At 41.9% G+C, this 11,417-nt stretch overlaps 1 protein-coding gene across 1 annotated transcript; it reads left to right on the forward strand.

Annotated features, from left to right (window-relative positions):
* The first annotated feature begins 3,262 nt into the window (after positions 1–3,262).
* On the forward strand, positions 3,263–10,158 carry LOC139294533 (opsin-5-like). The gene is made up of 6 exons (XM_070916445.1): positions 3,263–3,401; positions 5,744–5,949; positions 7,985–8,084; positions 9,100–9,204; positions 9,298–9,521; positions 9,688–10,158. The coding sequence occupies exons 1-6, from the start codon at positions 3,263–3,265 to the stop codon at positions 10,156–10,158; spliced, it is 1,245 nt and encodes a 414-aa protein (XP_070772546.1).
* The last annotated feature ends 1,259 nt before the right edge of the window (positions 10,159–11,417 follow it).

Consider the following 11,417-nt stretch of genomic DNA (forward strand, 5'->3'; position numbering starts at 1 on the left):
TCATGCACAGATTGACCCAAAAAAATGACAGGCAAGCCATTTACCTCCATACTGTGTGGAGCCTTCATACAAGCAGTCCCTGTGTCTCTCGCTTGGTGACAGGGAGAGAGAAAGTGTGTGGACCTTTTTAAGCAGATCCTGTATTGGTCTCTTGACCTGGTGTATGTCCTCCCTGAAGAGAGGCTTTGTTGCCCTCAGACAGCTCGTAGCCTTTAACACACACCTTCATAATAGCATCTGTGTCTGTGATTTTCCATTTGGAAAATTGTGAGCTTTTAACCTCACATCCCAGGCTTCGCTCGACAGAGAGAGAGAGAGAGAGTAATCATCATAAGCCTAATGATACAGTGGTCCACTGTGGCTGCACTGTGATCGCCAAGCTTCACACACACACACACACGTGCCAAAGCATACAGACGAGAGTTAAGCTAATCTTGATTTCATCCTGTAACGTGCTAACACCGGAGCATTGTACAGTGTGCGGTACATGTCACTGCTTTGTACTTAGCTAAGCAAACCATATGTAAAAATGTAGGGATGCTTTTTTCCCTCATCAGAGTATAAATGTCTGGATGACAACAGACTGATTGCAAGATCCTGCCTTCACACACTTGTCTCATGTCTGCCTTTGACAGTCACAGATGTTTTTTGTTGTCCTTAGCACCTGCTGAATGCAGGTTCTTCCTTGGCCTTTGACCTGTTAGCTTAGCAGCAGTGTAATCTCAGTTGCAGCTGTCCTTTGACACTGAAGGCACGACAAGCGCTGCTCACTTGCTGCCTGACATTCAAATCTCACTTTCACTGTAAGAGGATGACATCCCTAACTACTGTAGGTGTGAAGTGATTCATGAAAATGACGCTAACAATCATGCCATGACTTCCCATCCGAAACAAAAACACTTGCAGTAAAGACCAGCACCTTAACATCTGGCACTGTTGGCTATGTTGTGCCTCCAGGTTTCTGCACGATGCCTCCCACAACCATTATCACATTATCCACTTTAACCAGAAGACTCGTACCACAGAGGCATCAGAAAGCCTCCTGTCTCTCTGGGCTGCACACACAGGGATCGCTGCAGAGCTGAAGCTGTGTCGTGTGGCGTCTCTGGATGAAGGCAGGGGTGAGCGATGACTGGGTTCAGTGTTTGCTGCTGGATGGGTGACAGTTGGGGTCAGGGGTTCACTTTCTCCTCAGCTCCATCACTCTCTCCAGACTGGCTTTCAGAGGCTCAAAGAAAGGGCTTGATGAGGAGGACTCAGAAGCACCGAGGCATCTGGCAGCAGCAGCGGCAGCCCTTCCCTCCACATCCTGAGGGCCAGCAGAGCTGCTCTGTGGCGGCCAGAGGAGGGAAACAAGGTGCACACTGTGATCTAAACACAGACTGAGGGGGGCGGTTCAGGTTACCCCTTTCGGTAGGTGTGTTGCCACAGAGAAGCTCACTGTGAAGAGGAGAAGGGTGGAGGAGGGGAGATGTGACGCAATTGTAAGTTTACACAGAACAAAAGGATTTGAATCAATAAAATTGGGTAGTACATGTGTTAGTGAAACCCCCAAACTCTCCCCTAATAAATGGCTTGTTTCTGAGTGTAATACTAAATCATATGGGAGGTGCCAGATACTCTCACACTGACATCAGAGCACAGTCAATTTGTCAGTGCACGCATTAGCTCATACTAACTTAATTATACTTCATACGATACTTCTGGCCTCAGTGTACATTTAGATGAATGTGCTCTACATTTTAGCTAAGTGCAGTCACGCTGGCAGGACGAAAGTCATCACCTGCACGACCCTTTTCTAAATGGAAGTGATTAGTAAAAACTAGAACACGTCTCTGGAGAGGAGGTGCCACTTCATAGTCATTGGTGCAGTAGATTTGTAAGTACAAAGGGATTTTTGTGAATGGTTAGGATGATGTAAATTGTTGCCAGACCATGTACAGTACAGCTTGTACCCCTACACTGTTACACACTGCCTCCATAATCAGACGATATAACGTGACGAGATGTTTCCTCATGTTGGTCTGTAGGGCCGGTGTTTGAATAAACAGTGTTGGTGAGATTTGGAATAGACATTTTGGGAAATACACTTTCTTGCAGAGAGTTAGACGAGAAGATCGATACCAGTCTCATATTTGTACGGTAAATATGAAGCTACAGCCAGCAGCCGATTAACTTAGTTTAGCATGAAGACTGGAAACAGCTAGACTGGCTCTGTCCAAACAGGAAACAAAACCAACCTACTAACACCTTTAAAGCTCCCTAATTAACATGTTATACATTGTTTGTTCAATACATACAAAAAACTGAAGTGTAAAAACAAGAAACCAGTTTTATGGGGAGTTTTGTGTGGGACTATTTCTTGACCTAGTGCAGTAACTTTATGGAGTCTTATCATCACTAATGCAACCATTGCTAGAAAGCAAATTTTGTTACCTTTCGACAGAGCCAGGCTAGCTGTTTCCCCCCATTTCCAGTCTTTGTGCTAGGCTAAGCTAACTTGCTTGTGCATATTATTGTATTTATCAAAATACATTGTAGTAACCCAAGTATCAATGCTTAATTACCTGATAATAAACTGAGCTAAGCTAAAATAACAACAACAACATTTCATGTGCCACAAATGATGAATTATTTAGTTGGAAAGAATGTTTTCATCAATGTTTTTGTTTACTTTTAGATCATTAGTATGTTACAAATGGATTTGGTTGAAAGTTGGACATACTGTATAACTTTAATCCTTATTCTGTGTTTATGTGTTGGTGGAAAAGTTCCACATCCAACTTCCGAGTTGGCCACTAAACAGGAATGTATCCACATAAAATATTCTGGGGAAACCGCAGCAGGAAAATAAATGATTAACAAATATTAGCAATTGCAGAGAAGGCTATTTGTAATTTGATAAATTGTTCAGCATTGGTGCAGGTTTGGACTCTGCTGCTTAAGTCTTGAGACTTTAATTCATTTAAGCTACAAGGAACCCCTCCAAACATTACTTCCATTAGTGGTCTTCATTTCCCTCTTGGCTAGGATTTCCACCCAAAATCTCTATCTGCTTAGTTGTTAAGAAATAGATAGGATTACAGGTGCAATCATTTGGACAGTGAGTGGTGAGGTATTAGTCACTGCGTCTAAGCTGGATTTAAAATGAACTGACCGGTCATCCCTACTAGTGTAACAGTAGTGTCTACTGAAAGCAGAAGAGAGCAGAGCTACTGTAGAGGACAGCAAGGATTCATGCCTTGGCATCGAAACTCAGGCAATGGAAATAACGCTAAAGAGTTTTCCTGTGAAGGTAGTGAATATTCCATGGAGGAATAATAACCTCAGTACTCTGCATACAGACGCTCCTCTGTCCGAACAAGGAGAGACCGTCATTGGAGTCTACCTGTTAGTGTTGGGTGAGTCAACCATCATATACTAGAAGATAATACAACTTGAAATGTAGGCTTGTATGCTGTGTGTATTCCCATATCAAAAACATCCATTGTGCATTATACAATTGAAAAGTACCCCAGATTAATGTCTATGAAATAACATACATGCTTGAAATATTTAGTTTCAAACTTGTTCTGACTTCCATAACTCTGTAGTGCAAAAAATATAACCCCTCAGAAATTGTTTTGTTCCTTTGGCCGAATTCCAGCTAAATGGAGTCACACACAACAAAAACAACTGTTGTTCCTCATGTTTCCAAAGGCCAGTCCGCCGCTGACACAGACAGTTTGGTTTGTGTTGGTGACACTGTTTGGCTGATAGTCCTAGTCAACTAATGCGGTCGAGGGATTTTGTGTAACACAGAGACGGAGTTATAAAAAGACAAGGGAGTCTCTTGGCTTTTTGCCACCGACTCATCTGACTACAGAGTAAAACGATTTGACTCTGAACTTTCTCTTTTCTGCCTGCTATTCCAGTCTCTGTTCTATAATCATTAAGTTTTACTTAGTAGTTCAGCAGCCAACACAATGATAGAGGAACAGTATGATGCAAGACAATAAAACACTCTACTCTAGTCTGTCATACTATGCTCTACTTAACTCTACTCCACTCTTCTGCACTATGCGCTACTCTACTGTGTTCTATTATGCTCAACTGTACTGCACTCTCCTCCACTATACTCCACTCTTTTGACTCTATACCATCCACTCTGTTATACTCGAATCTACTCTATACACTCTTACTACTACACTATACAATACTAAATTATACTTATTTTTTTGTTTATTGAGATATAGCACATAGGGAAATCCACTCTGGGAACAGGAGTTAGTCAGCAGGAATGAAAAAAGGACAAGAAAAAGAAATTTAAAAAAGATAATAGTAACATAAATACACAAATAAAGAGGAAAAGTACAAAATAAAGACAAAAAATAATAATATACAAAAAAGCTTTTTTTCAAAAAGCCCAAATAAATAAAAACAATAACAAGTCCATATACATGTACTTGGCCCATAGTACTAAATAGAAAGGGTTATGTGAAAGGAAATGAGGCCAAGGCAAGGCTAAAGGTTGGGTTTAGTTAAACCCCTGTATGATCTCGATAGCTTTAGACCAGATAATCACAGTATCAACTCTAGCCCCATTAATTCTGGCAGTACACCTTTCAAGTAAACCAACATATGAAAATAAAGTTAACCAGATTCAAACCAATTCTTAATTATGGTTTTGTTAGCAGTAGTTAATATATTATCTGTTTCTCCTGAAACAATAGCAATGTATTCGGATTATACCCAATAAGATAAAGAGCAGGAAGGACTTCAACTATCAATTATAGCTCCAACAGTCTTATTAATATATTCCCAAAAAGGTTTGATAGTAGAACAATACCAAAACATATGTAAGTAGTTTCCTCTACCAGAGCTCGGAAATTTTAATGCATAAGTCACTGCCAATTCCAATCATGGTTGAGCGACTGAAAATCTTTTCCCCAACTTTTTTTTACTGGGAGTGGTTTGGTATCACGAGCAGAAAGTTTGTTACAAACCAAAGTTACCAGTTTGGTAGTAATTGGTGCTACCAAGGGGTGTTGGGGTAGTGTGAGTGCGTGGCAACAAAACTGGTCTGATCTGAGTGAATCAGAGAAGTAACGCGGGAATCCAACCTCCTTGAGTGTACAGTTCAGAATTGATCATGGGTGGTAACTGGCCCACTCTACTGGGTCCTTGTCCCTTTTTAAAAGAAGAGAGATAAGTCCATTTTTTTTTTTTTATCTCTATGGAATGAACCCACCTTGAGTGAGACGTTAACAGAGTCAAGGAGGATAGGACCCACCATGTACCATAACTCAGAGAGCAATTCAGGAGGAATTTCATCCAGGCCGAGAGATTTAGTTTTTGGCATTGAATTAATTAGCATCTTTCTTTTTGTGCTATTTAAGGTAATAGGGGCATCTAGTTGGGAAGACTACATAACTGAGAGAGAAGGTAGGAGTTCAAACACTCCACTATATCGTGACAGTCTTCTGGGGCTTCAGATGTATATATGTTAGAATAAAAAGAGGTGAAGGCATGATTAATGTCAGAGGGAAGTGTACATAAGACACCTTTAACATTTTTGACACAGTCTATGGACATTCTGTAGTATAATAAACGCTTCTCAACTCTACTATACTAAACTTGTATACTCTAATATACTATACAATACTTTACACAAATCTACCATACTCTACTATACTATACTCTGCACAACTCTACTCTGTTCTCAGCTTTTCACTGAATATACTGTATGTTTGACTCTCTGTAGGATGGCTGTCCTGGTTTGGAAACAGTTTAGTGATGTTTGTCCTGTACAGACAGCGGGCCTCGCTTCAGGCAACAGATTTCCTCACTTTAAATCTTGCCATCTCTGATGCCAGCATCTCCGTATTCGGCTACTCCAGAGGGATCCTAGAAATATTCAATATCTTCAGGGATGATGGGTATTTGATCACCTGGATCTGGACCTGCCAGGTAAAAGCCCCACCAACACAATACTTGATTTCACAGTTCAAGAGTCATTTGTTTCCTTATTAATAATATTATGTACACTATGTCCTGCCCTAGTACAATTCCCAGCATTAACAATTAGTCAAATCCCAGGATGGTTGATTTGAAATGGCCTGAATGTGATGGCTGTTGCAAAAAACACATACGTATGCATCTGCTCTCTTGGGCCAATCCCAATTAATGAAGTTCATTAAAGGAATCTGTGGAAGACTTACAATAAAGTTAGTATGCGTGTGTATGTGCAATGGATTATGCTCGTAGCCATGTGGGCTGGAGGTTAAATCTGTAATAAGATTACCACTGTGGAGGCCTTTAAATGGGGGAAACTCTTCGTGTGGCATGGCACCAGTCAACAACCAAACAGGAAACAAATAAGAGCTGTAGAGAGGACATTTGTTGCTAAATGTAACCACATGCTCTCATGTTGCAGAGCTTTGACAAGTAATTTGAATTAAATTAAAAGATGAGTTGTGTGTAATGCCTATGATGTACTGTTCATTTCTTTGTTTTCCTCCTCCCACAGCCTCAGCTTGCAATGAAATAGTTGTCATACTTTAGCTTGGAATTCATCCAGGGTATTTTTCTTGCTCAAGGCTAGCTGTGGTGGAAACCGTGATATCCGTGCTTCAGTGAGTGAACGAAAACAAGCTGGTGTAACCAGAACACTTTCAGTCTCAGAAGCGTAAAACCCCAACATCTGAGCGGGAGAGACATTGTGAATTGAGGTCTGCTGCCTTTTAGCACAGCCACTAAGATGATCTCATCTCTCAGACCTCCAGTCTCAGGTTTTCAGGTGAAGGAGAAATATTGGGATAGCAGTACGCCCCTCTCATTTCACTCTCCCCCGAGAGAGGTGGGCTGAGAGAGGGAGCGTCGGGAGTAAATAAGGGAAACGTAAGAAGTGACAAAAATAGAAGAGGGAAAGAACAGGAAGGTGAAGGAGACAGGCATGTGAGAAGCATTAGCAGATTACTGCATGGAGCATGATGGGACATGAACTGTTGCAAGCTGGGCCAGATCCCTGTGTTTTGCACCCTATGGGACAGGATATTATTGAATATGATAGAGCCTTATGGAACCCTTTGATGTTGCAGAGGGGAATACAGAGAAAGGATTGTCAAAGCAGTGTACAAGCTGTATAAAAAATCCTACAGTTATAGTTCTATGATCCAAAATTCAAGACGTCTTTTCTTATGAGCCAAGACAGAGGCAGAACACTATACTGTGAGATGAACTGGGAGGATCAAATAATATTATATTATATATAGATATTGTATATAAATAATCACATAAATTCAAGGAGCCATCGTCTTAATGCACCTGGTCCTTCATTCTTATAAAAACAGAAAATGTGCAATAGGCTAGTGCTGAATTAAAATCATAGTAGTCTAGACGTTGGCTGTCCAGCCAAATGTGAGGGGAGGGAAAACGTGATGACCGACAGTAATAGGATTAGGACTAAGGAAGATCAAGAAAGTAATCAGTGAGAGACCTTAACTGATCCATGTCACCTGGAAGTGGCACAGCAGGGAGCTGGGTGTAGCACAGTTGGAGCCAGACTGAAACAAAGTAGCATAATTCCCTTTAGCAAGAGCTGTGATTAAAGGATCATCTTTCCAAACAATGGACTGCACGCTAAAAAGCTTCATGGTTTAGTGCATTTGGCAGGCATTGAAATTGATATTAGTGGAAATCAAGGTAAGATCTATGAACAGTTTCCATTTGAATTCGCCATTGCTGAACCTGCGAGTTAAAAAACGTGCAGCTCACGTCAGCTGCTCTGGGTCTGGAGCATATTGGCAAAAAGGGCAAGAAGAGCTCTTCAGCTGTGGCGTCTCTATCTGATAAAGTCCAAAGCAAAACAGACAAAACAGACAAAGGTCTGGGACAATTAGGCAGGCAATGGATTTACGCCCCGAGGCTTCAGTGAGCAAAATGAGCAGACATTCTAAAGATGTCATGTCATGATTCACCAACCCCTCGCTCTGTTTTCTTCCAGGTAGATGGTTTCTTCACCTTGCTCTTCGGCCTTGCAAGCATCAACACCTTGACTGTTATCAGCATCACCAGATACATCAAGGGATGCCACCCAAACAAAGGTCAGATCTAACCTCCCCGAATTCAAGTGAGAGAACCTCAAGGAAGCTTCAGACCAGCGTCACTGTCTGCCTCACATTCCAGCAGCTCTTATCTGACAGAAAAGTGTTTTTTTCAGTGCTTATGAAACCTTATTACCAACTTCAGCTGTGGAAATGACTACCACTTGTCTCCAGCAATTTCATTTACATTTCGCCAGCATGTCATTATGTAATTTGAGGTGACATTTTCTATTTTCAGGTGTAACTGATGCTGAAGAATGTCTTAATTATATGGAAACTAGGTTGAGCAACTGCCTCTGTTGTCAGCATGGGATAAGAGTTTTTACTGCCTTTGTGGTTGTTCCTAAAACACAAGCAATATAAACCTGTGTGTGGGTTTTTTTGGTGGTTAAACTATGAACATTAGTGGTGCAGGTAGGATATCATCAACTGTATTACATGCCAGAGTACAGCTGCAACTGCAAACAGCAAGAGATGTTGCTCTAAATCAGAAAATCCCGAAAATGCAACATGATTTTAGGTCCAAATGAAATGAATTTCGGCCAGTGAAACGTGTGCAGGTATCCAAGCAACAATATAAAGTAATTCAGCATAACAAAACTGAGTTACCCATGGCAACACTGACTGTACTGCCAAACCTCTCTCACTGAAGTGCACTTATCGTATGGTATATAGATATAAGATACGTGAGCAGACCTATTGATTTTCTTTCTTCCTCTGAATACAAAGCTGTGTGGCCTTTGTCAACAGAGGTTCTTTTCAGTTGCAGATGTTTGCAAAGGCTGTTAATATAAGAAAAGACTTCATTGTTCAATAAATGTCACAATCTTGACATTCATAACAAGTCAAAGAAGAAGAAGAATGCTGCATCTTTAAGTGCCTCTCACTTTTTCTGTCCTGTGTTTGCCAAAGTCATGACATTTAACCTTTTCAAACTGCAAACAGTCTGTTCCTTCCTGACTTGGGAATATTCTGCTGTATTCATGTGACGTTTCCTTGTTGTGTGTTTTTGCAGCTTACTGTATCAGCATTAATACCATTGCCGTATCACTCATCTGCATTTGGACTGGAGCGATGTTTTGGTCTGTTGCTCCGCTGCTGGGCTGGGGCAGCTACACAGGTCTGTTCTCACACACTGACCGAACAGAAGAAAGGAATATAAGACTTTATTTTTAAAAGGCTTGATCTGACCTCTGTGTCTTGTGTTCCTTAGATAGAGGTTATGGCACATGCGAGGTGGACTGGTCCAAAGCGAATTACTCCACCATCTACAAGTCCTACATCATCTCCATCCTCATCTTCTGCTTTTTCATCCCTGTGATGATCATGCTCTCCTCCTATATCTGCATTATCAACACGGTGAAAAGCACCAATGCCATGTCAGCTGATGGTTTCGTCACCTCTCGTCAAAGGAAGGTGGAGAGAGATGTCACAAGGGTAGGCAAATAGGAAAAAGTTTATTTCTGAGGTTTTTCTTGGCTAAGACTTGATTGGTAAAGTAAAAAGAGACTCTTCAAAGCTCTACTTAAAAGTGCCCTGTCTGTAATAAACCTCCTTCACATTATTCCAGTCTTGACAATTGTTCCCTCATGCTCCTCTCTAGATTTCCATTGTAATCTGCACAGCTTTCATCATGGCCTGGTCGCCATATGCAGTGGTGTCTATGTGGTCGGCCTGGGGTTTCCATGTGCCAAGCACGACCAGCATCTTCACCCGTCTCTTTGCCAAGTCTGCCAGCTTCTACAACCCGCTCATCTACTTCGGCATGAGCTCCAAGTTTCGCAAGGACGTTGCCGTGCTGCTGCCGTGCACACAAGAGCGCAGGGAGGAGGTGCACCTGCAACAATTTAAAAACATCAAACCCAAGGCTGAGGCCACGCCCCCACCTGCGTCACCTCCTGCCCAGAAGCTGGAGGCAAAATACACAGCGGCAAAGTTGAACCAATCCAGTCCTGACAGCGACTCAGGGGTCAACAGCCCTCCTCAGACGCCTCCATCTGACACACAGGAGGTCTTCCATGTTGACCTGCCCTCCCACATTGAAACATCAGAGTACTGGTGTGACAGGCTCTGAAGACTGTTTCCATTTTACTTGAACCAGTACTTGAATCACAAGGGGAGATTGAGAGTATTTTTTGTATTTTTTGGTCTTACCCATGTTAATAAACGGTATGTGTAACCAATGTTAATAAATTATTTTCTGAAGCTCAAGTGGGATTTCACACCTGTTTTCATTTCCAGCTCACAAAGGCTTTTTTAGCGACTGTTCAATCCAAGTTCAATGCAAAACTGACTCTTGTGTGTCTCCAGCTGATGAAATGTGCAGTAATGTAGCGAGGCAAGAGACGAACGATAGCATCTGGAAACACTGAACCGTCCTCAACTCAACCGAAGCATGTGATGGCACTAAATTCTGCCGTTTCCCCAGCTGCCCCTGAGAGCACTCGTGCCATCACATCTCCCTTATATCTCACATCCCCTGAGCGATGCCAGACTACACTCTGTCAAGTCTGCCTGTAGAAATGTCTCATTTTATATCTCCATTCGCTGAAGCATCATTGTGCCAGTCAACCAAAATCAGGTTGGAGCAAAGCTTTTCATTAGAGGAAGCAGGGTGGCTCTATGTTTACAGCTCCAGTGCAGTGAATTAGGAAAACTTTTCTCTGTTGACAAGCTTTCAAACTAATGGCACTGTTGAAAGAGAAATGAGTAACCCTGAAATAGCGCCTGATCTTCAATGGGCAATTATCTACTTGAGTCATGAATGTTTAATCTAAAAAAAAAAAGAAAAAGTTGAGGTGGTTTCTGCAAAGACCATAATCACACGCACAATGCGCTCTTTTACAGCAGCCCTTAAGACCTCTGAATCAAAATGGCAATCAGCTTCAGCACAACCGTCCATATAGTGCATAATAACAGCAGCTTGTGTGCCAATCTGCATAAACCAACAGGCTCTCCCTGTTAGAGCAGTTGAGGTTGACATATGCGTGTGTGTTAGGAGGGGCTGCGGGGGTGCACATGTAGGCTACTGTAGAGCACAACAGATAAAAGCAACAATCCCCAAAGTGACAGTGGATGTGACTTGAAGTGTCTGTTTGACAAACAGGTGATGATTGGTTTATTTGGTGGAGGAGGAGTGATTGCTCTGGTGAGAGTTTACACTCTCCTCTTGGTTGTTTTATTTTCCAGTCAGATGATAGGATGGCACTGCAGATAACCAGAAACACAGCTCAGTTTTTCTACCTTTCATAGGGGAGAAAAAGATGCAGCCTGAAGTGCCAGTGCAAAGTAAGCCTCTCCTTGGGCATGCTAAGACCTAATGAATACATGTGC

Source organism: Enoplosus armatus, chromosome 12, assembly GCF_043641665.1.
Source record: "Enoplosus armatus isolate fEnoArm2 chromosome 12, fEnoArm2.hap1, whole genome shotgun sequence".
NCBI lineage: Eukaryota > Metazoa > Chordata > Actinopteri > Centrarchiformes > Enoplosidae > Enoplosus > Enoplosus armatus.

What these genes read in the sequence shown, in the direction of transcription:
- LOC139294533 (XM_070916445.1), top strand. Translation starts at nt 3,263, where the DNA reads ATGGAAATAACGCTAAAGAGTTTTCCTGTGAAGGTAGTGAATATTCCA. An exon ending in AGTCTACCTGTTAGTGTTGG is followed by an intron (nt 3,402 to 5,743) that starts GTGAGTCAACCA and finishes GACTCTCTGTAG; the next exon opens with GATGGCTGTCCTGGTTTGGA. An exon ending in GGGCTGGGGCAGCTACACAG is followed by an intron (nt 9,205 to 9,297) that starts GTCTGTTCTCAC and finishes TGTGTTCCTTAG; the next exon opens with ATAGAGGTTATGGCACATGC.